This window comes from Lagenorhynchus albirostris, chromosome 3 (assembly GCF_949774975.1).
Source record: "Lagenorhynchus albirostris chromosome 3, mLagAlb1.1, whole genome shotgun sequence".
In the NCBI taxonomy this organism is placed as follows: Eukaryota; Metazoa; Chordata; class Mammalia; order Artiodactyla; family Delphinidae; genus Lagenorhynchus; species Lagenorhynchus albirostris.
Genome location: NC_083097.1, coordinates 108,781,412 through 108,800,586, shown reverse-complemented (window position 1 = coordinate 108,800,586; position 19,175 = coordinate 108,781,412). Strand labels below are relative to the sequence as shown.

The 19,175-nt window shown below is 39.3% G+C and overlaps 2 protein-coding genes across 6 annotated transcripts in view; both read left to right on the top strand.

Annotated features, from left to right (window-relative positions):
• Positions 1-5,614, top strand: part of FNIP1 (folliculin interacting protein 1) — a 132,668-nt gene extending 127,054 nt beyond the window's left edge. For all 3 annotated transcript variants that reach the window (XM_060143529.1, XM_060143528.1, XM_060143530.1), the window contains 2 exons: positions 304-419; positions 2,840-5,614. In XM_060143529.1, coding sequence (XP_059999512.1) covers positions 304-419; positions 2,840-2,918 — 195 coding nt within the window. In that variant the 3' untranslated portion in view covers positions 2,919-5,614. The remainder of the gene's footprint in view (positions 1-303; positions 420-2,839) is intronic.
• Positions 5,615-11,770: 6,156 nt separating this feature from the next.
• RAPGEF6 (Rap guanine nucleotide exchange factor 6) overlaps positions 11,771-19,175 on the top strand; it is a 219,340-nt gene continuing 211,935 nt past the window's right edge. For all 3 annotated transcript variants that reach the window (XM_060143537.1, XM_060143536.1, XM_060143538.1), the window contains exon 1: positions 11,771-12,053. In XM_060143537.1, coding sequence (XP_059999520.1) covers positions 11,985-12,053 — 69 coding nt within the window. In that variant the 5' untranslated portion in view covers positions 11,771-11,984. The remainder of the gene's footprint in view (positions 12,054-19,175) is intronic.

Below are 19,175 nucleotides of genomic sequence, written 5' to 3'. Positions count from 1 at the left end.
AGGAGGAACCCTCTGGCATTGTTGGTGGGAATGTACATTGATGCAGCGGCGGGGTGGTGCGGGTGGTGGGATGAATTGGTAGACTGGTACTGACATATATACACTAATATGTATAAAATGGATAACTAATAAGAACCTGCTATATAAAAAATAAAATAAAATTCAAAAAATAAAAATGTGCTCCAAATTTTAGTTTATGTTGGAATAACTAAATAGAATTGTCAAAACATGATGCTTTGGAATTTGCATTACTTAAGAGCTGTCCATTTTCTGACTTGATTCTTGTTTCCCTCCTAACTGCAGTGTGTAATGCATCTTGAAGACCGGTTACAGGAGCTATACTTCAAGAGCAAAATGCTGTCTGAGTACCTGAGGGGGCAGATGCGTGTTCATGTCAAGGAGCTGGGAGTGGTTTTAGGGTATGTTCCTGATTCCTTTTCCGGCTTTGCTTTCTCGTTTCACTGTGTTTATTTAGGCAAGGAATATTCCTCAGAATTGCCTTTTTTCTTTTTAAGTTCTTTGTCTTGTTAGAAGCTGTATACTGTTATCAGCTGGGTTGTTCTATACCAGCGGTCCCCAACCTATTTGGCTCCAGGGATCGGTTTCCATTTCCACCAACGGGGTGTGGAGAATGGCTTAGGCAGTAATGCGAATGATGGGGAGCGGCTGATGAAGCTTTGCTCGCTTGCCCGCCGGTCACTTCCTGCTGTGTGGCCTGGTTCCTAACAGGCTACAGACTAGTACCAGTCCACGGCCTGTGGGTTGGGGACCCCTGTTGTATACAGTATAAAAGCAGAACCCTGTCCTACACTGATCTGAAATGCACTTTCTCTTGTGCAATTACAGTAGGTTGAGAATATAGTCGAATAAAAAGGAATTAAAGTCTAAATTTTTGCATTAGAAAAAAATAAGTAAGTATTCGTTTTTATTTATTAAATATGTTGTAAACTCATCATTCCCAGCATCTGCCCGGCCTTCCAAATGATCTGATTGAAGTAATGGCACTCTATGGATGATGGTATATTATCTACATATTATTACTCCTTCCCCATTATCTATATATTATGTCTTTATACTCTGAAGTTATTCCTGGGAAGAAGCTAATTATCTAAAATGCTAACTGAAGGACAAACAGGAAATTGGCGAGAGGCATAGTATAGCCCCTTTCATTATGTTCTGTAGTCACTTTCCCTGTGTTCTATGTCCACTTTGTGTGTGTGTATGTGAAAATTATTTCTTGAAATGCTGGTTGAATAAATTAAAACAAGCTAGAATTTGTCTAATTTGAACTTTTATGAAGGGGGAAAGAGCCAACATCGAGTTGCTACTATATGTCTGAAACCAAATTAAATTCATTCATTAATGTTATTGCTTATTATCCAGATTGGAAATAGATGATTCTCTGCATGTAATGCCTTTATTTTTAGAAAATTTAAACTAATTTGTAAAGTAATGTACATATAATGAAAGTTTCAGTGCATTTTGGCATAAAGTGAAAAGTCAGTCTTTTCCTCAACTTCCAATCCTCAGTCAAGCACAGTTAATGGATTGTTTCTTCTTACAGAATTTTTAAATGTGTAGGGTTAAAAATATAAATTAATTTGTACTCTATATATCTTGGTGCAGCTTGCCTTTTAATGTATCTTGAATGTTTGTTCATTTAAGCACATACCACACATACTGATCTATATCATTTTTAATGGCTGTAATGCATTCCATTATATGGTGGAATTTATTTTCAGTGTTTTGCTGTTACAAATCAATGCTGGAATAAATATAAACCTTTGAGATTTATAGGATAAATTCTTCGATGTAGAATTTTTGAATTAAAGGCCATATGTGATTAAATTGTTGGTATTTTGATAGTAATAGTAAATGCTATCCAGAAAGTACCAGAATAAATTTTCACGAACAGTGGGAAGCACACTCTTCTTACTGCTATTTATTACCAAACTTTTTAATCTTCGCCAAGCTACTAGCTGAAAAATGAAATCTGATTTTATTCAGGTTTATTCTCTAACGAGGAGTGTGTCTGCATAACTTATTTTGATATTTATTGGCCATTTTTCTTTTCGTATAAGTTATTTGTGGTAGGTTGTATTTTTAAGAGGCTTCCATTATGTCTTCCCAGTAAATCTTATTATAGAAACATTTGTATCCAAAACAATATGGCTGCACACTATTATTCTGTTATTATACTATATAATATTTCTTTTTTAAAAAATAAATTTATTTATTTATTTTTGGCTGCGTTGGGTCTTCGTTGCTGGGCGTGGGCTTTCTCTAGTTTTAGCAAGCGGGGGCTACTCTTCGTTGTGGTGAGCAGGCTTCTCATTACGGTGACTTCTCTTTGTTGCAGAGCACAGGCTCTAGGCACACAGGCTTCAGTAGTTGTGTCACGTGGGCTCAGTAGTTGTGGCGCACAGGCTTAGTTGCTCCGCGGTATGTGGGATCTTCCTGGACCACGGTTCGAACCTGTGTCCCCTGCATTGGCAGGTGGCTTCTTAACCACTGCGCCACCAGTGAAGTCCCTATATAGTATTTCTTAGACATTATCCCTTGCCCTGATGCATGGTCCATCAGCACATCAGTGAGATGGTTTCTTGCATTTGTGACTTTGTTACTGTTGGGTTTCAGAGGCTTTCTGTTTTAAAAATCTTTAGTTATGGTTTTTACTTACTGAAAAATTTCTAATTTTCATTATCTTCAGTTCTCTTACCCTTTTCCTTTTGGCCAGGGTGGCCAAGCTCCTTGAGTGGAGATGTATAGTGACTTTATAGATAGCAGTCATTGTCTGTAGGAATAAACCTGAACTGAGATTTTTTTTTTTTAATTTCAGGATTGAATCCAGTGATCTTCCTCTTCTGGCTGCTGTAGCAAGCACTCACTCTCCATATGTTGCTCAGATACTACTTTAACAGAAAGGCTGTTGGAAATGAACTTTGGTGGAAAGTTAAGTAGAAACCAAGGAAGCAGTCACAACATGCATTTATGGCAATTTTTTTTCTCTGTCAGACCTGCATCTGAATGAGTCAGTCACCTGGGTGGGTATTCTGCATTGCAGTGCATATTGTGTCATCACTGGATGGCTTTTTCATTTTGACTGGACTTCTGGATGGTGGCAGACTTTTAACCAAGTGAAACTAAAAACAGCATATGGGGGGAAAGCATTTGAAGAAGCCAAAGTGTAACTTCGACATTTCTACAAAATGAATAACATTGAGGAATTTCATTATGATCACTACAGTCTTGCCACAACCCATAAGTAGGAGGAATGGATATCTCATGATTAAATGGCTCAGAAAGAGTCATTTCATTAGTTTTAATTCTTTATTTCTAAGGTACAAAGATCTATGAAACTTTGTGTTTTTTTGTTTTTCAATTCAAAATAGCTGATTTCTGGGTATTTCTCAGAGTATTTTAAACAGCTTGTTAATTAGAATAAACTCAGAATAAAGCGTATAAATCTGTGTTATGTTATCCATCCAAGTGTACATATGTATCTATTTTTTAAAAAAAGCAGAGGTAGAAATACAAGATTGGTAAACATGCCTTTTTAAAAAATATATTTTCAACTAGGATTAATTGTATATAATGTTGAAATATTACTTTCTAGTGATTTTTCTGTTTCACACACCCTAAAATATAAGTAAAGCCAATCTTTTTTTAAGGCTGAGGAATGTAGATTCCCAAAATAAGAATACTACTTTATACCATTTGTTTTGTTTATAAGTATAAGCTAATTCTTATAAATGTTAATATTTACATATTTGCATTTAATTTAATAAATTAAAATTAGGATTAAAAATTGCACCAAAGCATTGGCAGAAATAATACTATTTTCTTTAAAAGTGCTCAGGTAGCCGAGGCCCTTGGTTTCGGTATCAGCCCTTCTTGAACCCATAGGAACTGAATATTTGTTTCACTGCTTCATAATATTCAGTTTACACTAAAAGAACTCATTAACTCTTAAGATTTTTTTTTTCTCTAATAGCTCCTCTCTTCCAAAAGCTAACTTTTTTCAAAGATTTCAACTTTTCAGTTGTTATTGTTTTTGTATATATTGTAGAGTGTTGCTTGTGAGAAAGGCTAATATGGAACCAAACTTTTGTAAGTAATGTAAATAGAAAGATGGGTAGATAAAGTTTTCATTATGCTCTACTACCTCAGTTTACTTGAAATACTACATTATAGTTTATCCTTTACTTATCTGGTCTAAGATGCTTTTAATGCTAGAAGTGAAGCTGGTTTCTGCTTTCATGAACTATTTTCATCATAATTAGTTGATTAGCTTAAAACAGAAAACCACTTGCTCATTCTGTTTCTAGGTACATTTTGTCTATAATGCATCTATTCTTGCTATTTAAGTTTTCAATAATTAAGGAAGATTTCTGTGGTTTATTTAGTCTTTGACCTTGAATTTATAGCATTGGGTCACATTTTGTCTTACTCTAATCTCCAGCTAGACTAAGAAGAAATGGTTATTTTAATGGAATGTAAACCTGAAATTGGTGTGCTTGCAATTGCTTTGGCCCCTGTGTCCTATCAGCTGGTCCCAGTTAGTACCAGAGTCTTCCATGGATGACTTGCTGTCAAAGAGTGTTTATGGATATATTTTCGTTAGCTTAATTTTTTTAGTCTATTCATTAATGAAGTTCTTCTCTCATCTGTTGTTTGGAATTTTATGAATCAATCTCTTTAGCAGAATTCAGAATATAGAAAAGATCATATGTGGCCACTGTACATTTTTATTTTTAATTGTAGTTCAGAATATGTAGCAGGTAGACAGTGTCTTTTTTATGTGTGTTATTGTTTAAATTAATCATTGAACTATTCACAGTCCTATCTATTTGAAATCTCTAATAAATTACCATTTAGGAAATCTAGTCTTCAATAAATGGATGGCTCATGCTACTGTAATTCTTAAAACTAAGCTTTGCTTGAAAGGAAAAGGCCTATAGTTTCTTATAGAATCATCAATCCTTATAGGATTCCTGAGTTTTATAATTTGCAATTCTTCTGTAATTTCTGCTCCTTCGTCATAGTCATTCTTGCATTACACAAAGCCCAAGGAATGAGCTGCTACTTCTTTAAAGTGCGATCATTATGATGAATGTGAAAAGAATTTTTGGCCTGTTCAAAATAATTTTTTTCAACTTCTTACGGTACAGATAGATATATGTTACACATTTTAAAAACCTATTTGTTGCAACAGGAGATGAAAAAGGGATCTTTTACATTATAGATTTAAAACTAATTTTTCCTGTATATAAACTAATTGGTTTGATTTTAAATATTCCTGGCTTTTATTAATATGTCTTAATTTTGAGTTTGAAAATGTTAAGTGCAATAAACATACTAGCACAGATTTCATTTTGTTGCAATTGGCATACACTGGGGATGATCACTTTAAAAAGAAACAGATTTTACACAATGCCTACTTCTGGTAGATGTCTTATGAGATTATTATGCTTTAAGTTATTTAGATGGTGGGAGATGTAAAATGTAAATACTTGTTTCTTGTTCTGTATACATTTCTCAAATGTACGCCTGTATTATAATAACCTCCCAGTTCTAGGGGATATTTGTGCAATAAATACACATGTCAATTTGATGGATGATGTTGTTCTTTCTTTCACATTTAATAAGGTATATGTAACATGGATTCTGGTGCCGGCCCACCTGGATTGTTTTCCCAAATGTGACACTTCTAGGCATGTGACCTTGTTCATAATGTCCTTCTCTAATCCTAAATTTCTGAACTGGTAACTTAGTAGAATCTACTTTATGAGGTTGTGAGAGTCAAATGAAATAAGGAATGTCAAGAATTTATCTCAATGCTTGGCACACTCCAAATGCTCAGTAATTTTGGGGTGCTATGGTTGCTAGGTAATCTGTCCAGCCTTTGCTGTACAGCTCCTATCTATTTTATTTTGGGGGAAATTTAACATTTATTCTTTATTTTTTTATTTTTGGCTGCATTGGGTCTGTTGCTGTGTGCGGGCTTTCTTTAGTTGCAGTGAGAGAGGCTACTCTTCGTTGCAGTGCACGGGCTTCTCATTGCGGTAGCTTCTCTTGTTGTGGAGCATGGGTTCTAGGCGCGGGCTTCAGTAATTGCAGCACGCGGGCTTAGTAGTTGTAGCACACAGGCCCTAGAGCGTGCGGGCTTCAGTAGTCGCAGCATGTGGGCTCAGTAGTTGTGGCTTGCAGGCTCTAGAGTGCAGGCTCAGTAGTTGCAATGCACAGGCTTAGTTGCTCCACAGCCTGTGGGATCTTCCTGGACCAGGGCTCAAACCCGTGTCCCCTGCATTGACAGGCGGATTCTTAACCATTGCGCCACCAGGGAAGTCCTAACATATATTCTTTTGAGTTAAAGTGTAGTAACCAAAAAAATATGGTATATTCTTACATTTGACCTAATCTTCACGATGACAAATTGAAATTTTCTTTAAGTGCTTTTGTGAAAACAAACTGAATATCAATCATTTAAAACTAGAAGAAGCCATGTAAACTTGTCAAGAACATTGTTTCTAATTAAAATTACTACTGACTTTATTATTTTATTCATTTATTTTTGGCTGCATTGGGTCTTTGTTGATGCGCATGGGCTATCTCTAGTTGCAGCAAGTAGGGGCTTCTCTTCGTTGAGGTGCACGGGCTTCTCATTGCCTTGAGAAGGCAATGAGAAGTAGCTTCTCTTGTGCGGAGCACAGGCTCTAGGTGTGCGGGCTTCAGTTGTTGCAGCACATGGGCTCAGTAGTTGTGGCTCACAGGCTCTAGAGTGCAGGCTCAGTAGCTGTGGTGCACGGGCTTAGTTGCTCCGCGGCACATGGGATCTTCCCAGACCAGGGCTTGAACCCGTGTCCCCTGCATTGGCAGGCAGATTCTTAACCACTGCGCCACCAGGGAAGCCCCTGACTTTAAAATTAAACAAAAAATTGGCCTGTTGGTTTGGATTCTAATCCTGTTCTGTTCATGGATTTGCATGTCCCTCTGAGCAAGTCTGTCGTCTTCATCTGCATTGTAGGGAAGTCACCTCTTCCATCAGTCCTTAGCGCCTGCTCTGCAGCAGTGATTCAACCCTGAGTAGGCTGTTGGGAAGCTGCCTTACTCAGGTTGGGTTGATTTGGGCAGAGTTACGCCAGGCGGCAGGATTAGGCCAGGGGCTTTTTGCAGTGCCTGTTTTTATATTATTTTACATTTATCACTCTTACATTTGACTGAAGAGACTAAGTGCACTGTTTTAAAGCAGAAAGGAAGTATCAAGTATTTGGGAAGCATTTATCAGATAGTTTAGAGGTTTATAATTACCTGTGTTTAAATGTGCTGTTCTCTGATAAAAATTTAAAGAAATCTTGCAACATTTCTGAGAAGCATAGATTCTGCTAATGAGAAACTGAAATACAGAGAATTTAATCTGAGGTCATATACTCTTTCCCGTCTCAGAACAGAATGTTTCCAACTAGGATGTGGTGACAGATGTGTTGTAAAGATACCTGAGATTTCTTTGTTTGTCTTTGCCATTGTAGGAGGTGTAGGGGTCGGGTGGCAAGTGGGACCAAACATGAGCTGAAGGTGCACTGGGGGCTGGGGAATTGTAACTCTGAGTGAGAAGGACTTAGGCAGATAGGAAAGGGGGAAGTTGGAGACTGTAATGCTTCTTGTCCTTGCTTTATAGTGCAGACTGTAGACTTGGCCATGTTTGCTGTAGAGTTAAGATTTGAAACTTCCCTAAAGAAAAGAAAATACAGGCAATCCAAAAGAGAGTTGTAAAGAATTTTCTTTTAAATTTTTTAAAAGAAATTTTTAGCAAGAGATTTTTAAATGGATGAAATTTCCATCCATTATTTTTTCAGGAGAACTTCTGGTCTTAAAGCATATGCTCGGGTCAGGGGCTTCTTTCTTGCCAACACCCCAGGATTTGGTCCCCTTATAACGTTTCCTTTAAAAGGGACTCTCCTTTTCCTAAAAGTATGAGCCTAGACCTATCCCTTCATCAGGCTGCAGACAGCTCTCTGCCCAGGTTAGCACTATCTGATTAGACCTCCCCTAGGTATAACTGTATTTAAGGAGAGTATTACGTTGAAGAGGTTGGAGATTCCTTCCTTTCCAAGTGACCATTGTAACAAGGACAGTCCCAAAACATGTCTTTATATTCACCTCAACAGTCAAAGTAAAATTATTGATAAAAGCAGTGTTACCTAAATTGTCTCAAAGGGAATAACCTTGTTGAAGTGTTGTTGTGTAAATATAAAGAAGATATTATTTCCTCAAGAAACTTGTGATGCCACTTTTGTGTCATACATTTGCTTCATCACTCACAAGTCAATACCCTTCACTGTGTTGGAATTAAGATGGGTCAGACCAGTCCAAAACCTGAGTTAGTTTAAAGTAGTTTTCAAACCTGGTTGCATATTAGGAACACCTAGATAGTGTTTGGAAAGTATTAATTCCTAGACCCCACCCTCAAAGATTCTTATTCAGTGATAGAAATTGGGCCAGCAAGTGCTCTTAGTTTTCAACTAGTAGTGACTCAGTTTCCCAGCATACCCCAAATCTGAATTCCTTACTCCATTCTAGGTGCTATTAAAACCAGTGCTCTTAACTTCAGTCTTTTGATGGTTTGCTGTTGTTCTGCAAAGATGGCCATATGATTGTGTGTGCCTAATAAGTATTCAGTTTTGCATAATAGAACAGTTGTCTAGCCAGATATCTTTCTTTGCCATTGGAAAGCAATCAAGTGTCTATCTTTTTAAAAGCAAAATCCCCTCTTAATCACTTAGTCCTTAGATAGATCAATTTGTTCATTTAGCAGATATTGATTGAGCACCTGTTATGTGCTGGGCACGGGTCTGGGTGCCAGGTATAAGTCAGTAAATAACACATACTTTCTCATGAAGTTTATATATTTCCTGCTGGTGGAGGAGATAGACAAAGATACTATGCTGTCAGGTTGTGGTAAGTATAATGACAAAAATTAAGGTAGGGTAAGTAGTTAAGCTACTTTTTTTTTAAAGACTTAACCATCTTTTTGTTTTCCTATAATTTAGTAAATTACTTGCATTCAGAACCATTACTTTTTTGTTTCAGATACATGTTAATGTTGGTGAATCCTATCGTAGAGGTTGGCTTTTCTCTGAAAATAGCTATTAGAGCTCTCACTGTCTCCTCACTTTTTTCAGCATACCAAAGCACAATACAGGATAGGAAAGGACAAGATAGATTTTGAAAATATGTTTAAATTTAGGTGTGTATAGTTACTGTGGATATTAATATATCTGTTTTTACTGTTGCTGTCTTATAAGGTCTATATTAATGTTACTTTTATAGACTTAATTTTTTCTTGTCAAGTATTATATAAAATTAATAAATGTACACTAATGTAACCATCACTTAGGTCAAGAAGTAAATCATTTTCAGTAATTCAGGATCTCCACCCCTCCTCCATGTGCCCTATCCTGATCGTAATACTCTCCCTTCTCATTTTTGTAAATTCCAACATGATTTTCGTGAACATTTCCTTGCTCTCTTTTAATAGTTTTGTGTATGCATCCCTAAGTGATATACTTTAGTTTTGCTTGTTTGAACTTTGTGTAATTATACCCCATATTTTGTTTTGCTTTTTTTCTATCAACATTATGTTGGAGATTCATTCATGTGCTATGTAGGTGGTATTTCACTGAATGAATATACAGCGATTTACCCATTCTATAGTTGATGGACAATTCGGTTATTTCCAATTTTTGGCTAATATGAACAGTGCCCATTTTTGTTCATCTTTTCTGGGTATTCTTTAGGACATATATCAAGGAGTGGGCTTGCTAGTTTCAGCTTTACTAGATACTTCTTTTTTTTCTAACTGGTTTCCCAATAGACACTTAACTGGCAGTTTGTGAGAGTTCCTGTTGCTCCACATCTTCATGAATACTTAAATGTGATTCTTAATAGTTCTAATTAAAAAAAGCAGTAAAGGAAAAACCTATCCAATTCTTCAAATTTGAATGTATGCTTTAGAGAAATCACTTCCTAGAGGTAAAGTAATAGAAATAGTAAAGAGTGCCTGGATTGTGCAGGCAACATCCTAAATGCTTCACATAAATTATCTCATGTAATCTTAAGAGAATTCCAAAGCAATAGGTCTTTTACTATTCCGATTTTACGGTTAAGGAAACTGAAGTTTAGAAATATCAAATAACTAAGTCATTTAACTAGAAATGGCCTATTAAAGACAAATACAGATGTTTGCCCCTAAAGTCCAAGCTCGTGGTCATCATGCTTTAATGCCTTTTCCCTCTTTTCAAAATATTGATGTGGCTTTGGAAACATGCTTCAAAAATGGAAGGGATAACTTTTGTGATCTTACGCAGACTTTTGAGAGGATATGTTTATACACAAAAAAATGACGAAAGTGACAATGTCACAATTGTGATCAACTGAAAATTTCCTTCCAGAGTGGCTGAGTCATAACTTCCCTGGTAAGACTTTTGTCCTATACTTAAAAACGAAATGTGCTAATATTATGTTGTAAACTTCAAGTTTGGGCAAGGTTAATGACCAACGGAAAACAAAACCCTTATTAACATCAGCCATCATTACTAGGTCCCTGAAACGGTGAATGTTGCAGCCTGAACTCTCCTTTCCCTTTTGTTACTCTAAAATATAATTTTCTTATTACCATGTCATTAAAAATTAATGTGAATAACGTCATAATCTTAAATCGCTTCGAGTTATTTAGGGAACCATGTCAATTACTGTAAGAAATACTAAGATGTATTCAGTGGAAAGGACATGCTTATGAGGCTCCAAAGTAAGGAACTGTGTAACCTGTACGGCTTATCTGTACGCTGACATAGGACTGTTTAGAACGATGGATTCTGGAATTCTGTTAGTGACCTTAAGGCAGAAACAGCCTCTGCAGGTGTGTGGCTGCCGCAGAGAGTAGTCGAGATGTTTTTCTTACCAAGGGACTAGTAAATAAATGTTAATTTGCTTTATTCGGCCTGTTGGGAAACAGACTAGTATGTAAAGTGTAGTGAGAGAGCGGTCACTCCTGAGCCAGGCAACCCTAAGGCCCGTTGCCTGAGAAGGGGTTGGGCGGAGGAAAGGCTGTCCTGGGCATTGGTTACGTGAACGTAGTCTAGACTGACTTCGCAAACCAGCAGTAACTCTTGAGCTGGCTGCAGGCACGGTGGCTGCCCACCCCTGCTCAAGGCCACGAAACTTCGGTTCCTCTGCCCTGATGTCAGGGCGTCCGTCTTAGACAAGGCAGGTACTTCTCGGCGGGCCCCTTTCACAACAGATTCGTTTTATTAGAAGACAGGGAAGAGAAGCTATGAACTTCCTTGTTTGCCGAATGGCCGCTTCGACTTCCGCACGTTCTCCCAGGGAGCGGTGTCGGAGTTGCAGACCTGGAGCTCCGCCCCGGGCTTGGCCATGCCCCGAGCTTCCGGATTTTGGAACAAACAGAACTCTCCACCCAGAACACCTGCCGCATGGGTTCGATCCCCAACACGCTATTCTCGTTCAGTAGGTCACAGCCCGTTTTCAGCCCCCCCCCACCGGAAACTGGTGCGGCGGAAACCCCAACTCCGAGGCGGATCCCGTGACGGGCTTGGGTGATGTCTCGCGACGTTTCTTCAAATCTCACGAAGAAGGGTTGGAGGAGGCTTCACTGCACCGCCCCAGTTTTTACGTCATTTCAGAGTCACGCCCTTAGGCGTCCGTTTGCGCGCTTGCGCGTGCTGCGCACGCGCACTCGCCTTTCCTCCGCCCCCGCGCGGGCTTCTCTGGCCAGTCGCGCGTGGGCTGAGGCCCTGGGCGGGCCGTGCGAAGGCTTGTTTGCCAAAGCGGGGTCCCCGCCGCAGTCTGGAGCTCCCTTCTTCAGGGGAGGGGGAAAAGGGTGTAGCCCCCCTACCTAGGGTGAATGGGCTGTCGCGTGGGCTGCTAAGGGCAGGCTGGGGAGCACGGGGGCCGGGGCCGCGACCATGAACTCACCCGTGGACCCCGGAGCCAGGCAGGCGCTGAAGAAGAAGCCGCCCGAGCGGACGCCCGAGGTAAGGCCAGCTGGCCCGGCGCGCCTCCCGCTGTCCAACGGACAGCATCCCTCGGTCGGTCCGAAACTTGCGGCAACTGTCCCCTTGTCAGAGCCTCGCACCTGCTGCCAAGGTGTCTGTTCTCTGAGTCCCCGGCCCTGACCCGGGCCCTTGTCGCGGGCGGGTGACGACCGTCTTTCCCGCTCGCTGTGCCGCCTTCCCCGCACACCCGTCCTTGCCGGTGACTTCGCAGTGTTTTCGATAAGAAAAGCACCATTACTAAATCGTATTTTCTCAGAGTAAAATGTGGGTCTCGGACTGAGATTGTCCCGTAGATAGGTAGACTATGAAAAATTGTAAGTGAACTATAACAGCCGTGTTATTAAGAAATAACTTCTCTTAAAGTTCTTTGAAATGCTGTTCAGTTGCCTAAAGAAAGATAAAGTTTTCAAGATCAGTTTAAAACTTTGCATCCAGTCAGATGATGAATTCTGGTGGAGAATTATGCCTATCTGAAGATAAGTTCTGGGGAGGTAGTTTTTTGTGTGTCGCTGGGAAACGTTACAGTATTTTGTGCTTGGATCCAAAACCTGCTTATTGAGTTAAATGATTTTCACTTGAGCTGAAGGCTGGTGTTCGGGCAAATAACTGAAACCTGTTAACCTTGGCAATCCCTATAGAGGCTTAAATTGGGGGCGGGGGGGGGGGAAGGTTTTCCTTGATTTGGATAAGTTTCCATAATAAGTGGTATGTTTCCTAAACCAAAAAGCAAAAACTAACAACAATGTGAATGGATTGTTGGATTGTCTTGTGTGTAATTGCAATATATAAAATGAAGTACTTTGGTTAGTTCTTCCTAAGTCACTTTTGTGTTTTTCAGATTAATAATGTTTTGCATAGTAAGTCTCAGTAATTTGGGCTGACCTTTTGTGACATGATATTAGTCAAGCTGTAATTGTAGCTGCTGGGTCAGACTTTGTTATTGGAAATCCTGATCTTTGCATAGAAACAAAGCAAATTCTACCACTTTCCACAGTCCTCTTTTTAAGACCTGCATTTGTAATCCCATGTGTCTTAATTTTCCTCTGATAATTCTTGAGGTCATTGTGAGTTAATTGTGAGTTAATTGAAAACATTCACTTTGAACAGGTGAATCTACCATAGTTTTAATATCATTAGAAAGTATCATACAAGGCTTACAATGTATAATGTAGGTTTTACTTTTAAGTATTACTTATGATAAATTCACATTTTAATGGGAAGATCCTAATTTTCTTTAATAACAGAACTACCTACTTTGAAATTGCTTATTTTTGAGCTTTAGGAAAATTTCTAAACTGTTCACAAAGTTATGGTGGCCAGTGTGTGCTGTGTAAGTACTTTATCTTGTTTTACTGGAACAGCAGCGTTGTTTAAGGAAATGCTAAACAGCTGCCCACAGTACACAGACTGGAGCTCTGACATCTAGCAGCATAACTTGTTAACTGCTTGAATCACTGGCAGTGCTTTTTAAACTTTTATTTATTGATTTATTGGTTGATTGATTGCCACACCACGTGGCTTGTGGGATCTTAGTTCCCCCACCAGGGATTGAACCCGGGCCCTTGGCAGTGAAAGCGTGGAGTCCTAACTCCTGGACTGCCAGGGATGTCCCATCATTGGCAGTGCTTTTGAATGAGTGTAGAATTTGTTCGGGGTACAGAAGTATCAATAAAGAAGTGATAAATTGAATCCTAGTGTTGAGCTATTTGTGATAAATAATTTGATGAAATTCTCATAGGGTCATGCCTGCTTTCAGAAGATCCTTATTCTTTTTAGTGGACTCTTAAGGGTCTATTATAAATATATTCACTCAACAATTATTTGTTGAAAGCTTACCAGTTCAAGGAACTATTTTGTGCACTAGGATGTATCAGTGAACAAAACAGGCATGCCCTATTGGTGTTTACATTCTAACAAGAGAGAGGGGAGTAGGCAGATAAATATAATAAACAAGTATGTTACATAATATGTTAGCTGATAATTGCTAGTTAAAGAGCAGGATAAAGGAATTGGAAGTAAGGGACAAGGACTGGGTGCAATTTAAGGTAGTCGGTGTCCTGGTTGAGATGAATTTTGATTAAAGTCTGATTCATGTGATAGAGTTAGCCATGGGGATATATGGGGAAATAGCTTTCCAAGTAGTCATAGTCATTGCAAAAGTTCTAAGATGAGAACGTGTCTGATGCATTCAAGGAATAGCAAGGAGCTCTGAGTGACTGGAGAAGAGTGGTAAGAGATGAAGTCAGAGAGGTGATAGTGGTGGTGTAGGATGGAGCTTATCATGCAGGACTTTCTAAATTGTAAATTCTTTGACTTTTACTTTGAGTGAAAGAGGGTTTTGTTTTTCACCAAAATGTTTTGAACCAGAGGAACGATGTTATCCTAGTTTTTTAAGCATCCTCTGGCTGCTTGCTGGGTTGAGAATAAACTGTGTGGGAGCAAGGGTAGAAAGAAACAGGAACATCAGTTAGAGGTTATCACATTAAAGCAGGGAAGAGATCATAACTCAGAGTAAAGTGATAGTAATGCTGGTGGTGAGTAGTAGTCAATTATGGAAACAGGATTTAGCCAACAGGATTTGCTAATGGATTAGATTGTGCTTTGAGGAAGAAAAAAAATCGAACATGATTTCAAGGTTTTTGGCCGAATAACTGGAGTGTTGGAGTTACCATTGAAGAGAGTTTGAGCTGCCATCAAAGAGACTGGGAAGGGCTTCCCTGGTGGCGCAGTGGTTGAGAGTCCGCCTGCTGATGCAGGGGACCCGGGTTCGTGCCCCGATCCGGGAAGATCCCACATGCCGCGGTGTGGCTGGGCTCTTGAGCCATGGCCATTGAGGCTGTGCGTCCGGAGCCTGTGTTCTGCAACGGGAGAGGCCACAGCAGTGAGAGGCCCGCGTACCGCAAAAAAAAAAAAAAAAAAAAAAAAGAGAGACTGGGAAAGCTGCAGGAGGAGTAGTTTTGGGGAGGGGAGTGGATCAGAAATTCAGTTTTGAATATGTCACATTTGAAATGTCTGTTAGAAATGTCAAGTAAGGAGTTGCGTATACAATTTATAATTATTTCTAAAGAGAAGACTGGGTTGGAAATAGAAATTTTATCGTTATTAGCTTACAGATAATGTCGAAAGTCAGGAGACTAGATGAAATTACCGAAGTAGTGAGTGTACATGGGAATAGAAGAGGACCAAAGACAGTGCCCTGGGGCACTTGATCACTACAAGGTCAGGGGAGAAGAGCAGAAACCAGCAAAGGAGAAGGCATGGGAGCAAACAGTGCAGGAGAAGAAAAACTAGGATAGAGTGGTGCTGTCCTGGAAGCTAAGCCAATAAAGTGTGTAATAGAAGGGGATAAAGCATTGATTCAGCTTATTTTTCCTTGAATACGTACTGGGTACAAAGCATTATAAAAAATATACAAATAGATAAGAATCAGTGTCTTATAATCTTGTAATCAGATGTTTGCATCATATAATTAATGAATAAAGAACTCTTCTGTTTGTTTCTGGGACAAAATTAATGGTTCTTTTATTTTGACCCATCTGTTGTCCTTACATGAAACTATCAACTCAAGCATAATCCTAGTGAGCCAGACACTGAGAATGGAAACTTTCGTAAAGTATGCCATTTAGAACTGTGTTCTAACACAGTTTTTACTTTTCTGGCCATTTCTCCTACTGTGTAGATTCAGCTTACACAGCACATTATCTTTCCTGAGCTAGTTCTCTGATTTCCTTTCCCACCTTACAAAGATCTTTTTTTTTTTTAAATGGAAAATTTTAGACTTAAATACTCTGGGGGAAGCTAAGTGCTCTAAAGCAAGAAAAGCTGTTAAGGTACTCATTTTGAGTCGTTATGCCAAAATTAAAGATGCCACAGTCAAAACTGAGACCTTGAATTTGGCTTTTTCTCAACTCAGTCCATATTCATTGCCATTCTTTTTTTTGTTGTTGTTGTTGTTTTTTTGGGCAGTAAGCGGGCCTCTCACCGCTGTGGCGTCTCCCGTCGCAGAGCACAGGCTCCGGACGCGCAGGCTCAGCGGCCATGGCTCACGGGCCCAGCCGCTCCGCGGCATGTGGGATCCTCCTGGACCGGGGCACGAACCTGTGTCCCCTGCATTGGCAGGCGGACTCTCAACCACTGCGCCACCAGGGAAACCCTCAGTGCCATTCTTTCTCTGTAATCTTTCTTTTTTACCTCGGAGTGAACACCTTATTTCTCTTATATTTCTGTCTCTAAGTGCTTAATACCATGTTTTGTGCATATTAAATGATCAATAAATATGTTAAAGAGAACAAAATTTAGAATTAATTTTTTAAAGTCCTCATGTTAAAAAGATAATACTTCTGTTCATTAGAATTGCTGATTTTGTACATCCTGGGTGGTCTCATTCTGCACCGTGACTTCAGTTAATTTTTATAGGCTGACACCTAGGTCTGTATAGCGCATGTTACCCCCTTCCATGTGCTTCAGATTCATATATCTAACCAGTAAATTGTCCTCCAGGTTCTTCAATCACTAGTCTCAAATTGAAACCATCATCATTCCTCCTCTTTAATATTCTGCTGGTGACTGCCCCAGTTGCTCAATCCAGAAATTAGTGTTTTTAGTCTTGATTCCCCCTGCTGTCTTCCTCTCTATATCTAACTGGTCACTAAATCTTGTTTGATTTTACATCTTGAATCTCTCTCTTCCTATCCAGCTGTACTACCCTAGTTCACACTTTTATCGTTTCACCCCTGAAGTTTTGCTTGAGTCTTTTTATTTATTGTCATATTATTGCTAGAGTGATCTTTCTAATACTCGGGTCTGATCATCTTCTATTCTTGCTCAGAATTTAATTATTTCCCACTGCCTAGATAGCTTAGCAATATACGTTATCATCCAGATCATTTTTGAGAATTAAAAGAGGTGGGTTAATATTTATACCAGGAAAACAGATTAAAGGTCTGTCTCCAGCAAATTGAGATGTATGGTTACCTTACGCAGATGATAACATTAATTTATCCATTCAGTTAACAGATGATATGTTAGGCACAATACTAAAAGCCAAGGTAGTAGAGAGAAATTGGACATGGTCCCTATTCCTCAGTGACTTAGGAGACTGACATGAAAACATTAGTAAAATGTTTAGGTTACTAGTGACAAAGGTATGGATAGGGTACTTTACAACTGCAAGTGGGGAAAGGACAGGCTTCTTGGAGGAGCCTTAAATTAAAGCTTAGATATCGTGAATAGCTGTCTGGATGATATCCAGAAGGGAGGTCATTCCAGGCAGCGAGCAGCAGGAGCAAAGGCACTAATGGTGACAAGCCAGGTACATTTGTAGAACAAGAAGCCAGTCTGTAAGGCTAGAGCATGCATTCCCAATGGGGATGATGTCATCCCCAAAGGGACAAAAATTAGGTCTTCTGGGGGGAGTGAAAAAAAAATCTTAGGTATTACTATGGTTTGTGTAGTAATATCTACACAAAACTCATCCCTACCAGACAAAGTCTTATTCCTTAATATTTAATTGGAGATGGGGTGGCAATTATGAAAAATACTCTTTGGAGGGATGTGATAACGAAAAAAGGTTGCAAAACACTGGGCTAGTTAGTGTATGCGGTGTTTGTGTGTGTAAGGCGATGGTACATCGTGGTAGATGTTAAATGTTGAAACTGGGTATAATAGCAGGATTGGATCATTTCAGGGATTTGGACTGGATGTTGTAAATAAAGGAGAACTATTGGAGGGTTTAAAGCCCAGAAATAAGATCAGTTTTACAAAGATTACTCTGTGGGCATTGTTGAAGATGTAGGGGGGGGCAGGGGGTGGATCGGGAAGGGCACAGGCCGGCTACCTTTGAGGCTGGGTGGTTTACAGTAGGATGAACAAATAACATTTTGTCCAAACCACGATATTTTTCTGTGTGAAAGGCAAGACTGTTAATGATTATATCAGGATAACCGGGAAATCAGGAGATATGGATCTGGTTATAGGAAACAAATGCAGTAGTTCAGGAGTGAGATAAGGTAGCAGAATATTTGATAGTGGAATAGTGAGGAAGTAAAATTGGCCCAACATGGTCACTGGTTGAAACGGGAATTTGTACATCCCACCAGAGTTTTTTTTTTTTTAACTTTGAAATTGACTGTAATACACATACTGTAAAGTCCGCATGATTTTACATATAAACCAGCTTAATTTTCACAAATATATTTAGCTACCATGCAAATCATGATATAGAATATAACCAGCACTCCAGAAACTCCCCCTTTGCCCCTCCCAATCAGTACCCTTTCCCAAAGGAAACTGTTCTGACATCTTTCACCATAAATTAGTTCTGCCTGTTTTTGAATTTCATTTGAGTGGAATCATACAGTGTGTATTCTTTACAGCAACCAAGGGGACTATGAAGCTATCTTGGTTCTTTGCATTTTATCTCTGGACTGGACTTTGAAGCTCCTCTCTTGGCTTTCCTTGATCTTCATGTACTTATCCTTTTTTATACCGTGACTCACCTACCCTTTTGGATTGGCCACCTCATTCTGTCCAAGCCTACTCTTGTGGTAACTGCCTCAAACCCCAAATGCTGCACTTGAGGCAAAGATATACTCTGTCCTTATATTCTTCTCAAGTGTCTGCAATAGCTCTGGGGCAAATCTGGCAAAACTTTTCTGTCTTTTGCTTGTTGGGACAGACTTGGGTTGGGTCTGTTCAGAGTAATGCAAAAGTTCAGATAATTTCTGAATTTCTCATTTGAGTAACTGTGTATAAGAGTACGTTATTAAAGAGCAGAATTAGGCTAGAAAGAGAGTTCAGTTTTGGAAAGGGTTTGAGGCTCTCTACAGGAGACACAGATAGAGATGTTCAGTAAGCATTTGGAGCTTCAGGTCAAACCAGGTTATGGGTCTGAGTTGGTCTGAGAGTCTACAGCGTATGGATCATAGGTGAAGTCATGGGATTGGTAGGAATACTCAGAGTGAGAAAACTAAGTGAGAATAGAAGGGCAGACCCTTTGGGTGCTCTAATATTAAAGGGATGGGGGAAGGAAAAGAAAACGGCCAAAGAGAATGAAAAGAAATTGTTTATAGAGGTAGAAGGAGAACAGAAAAGTGGTGTTAC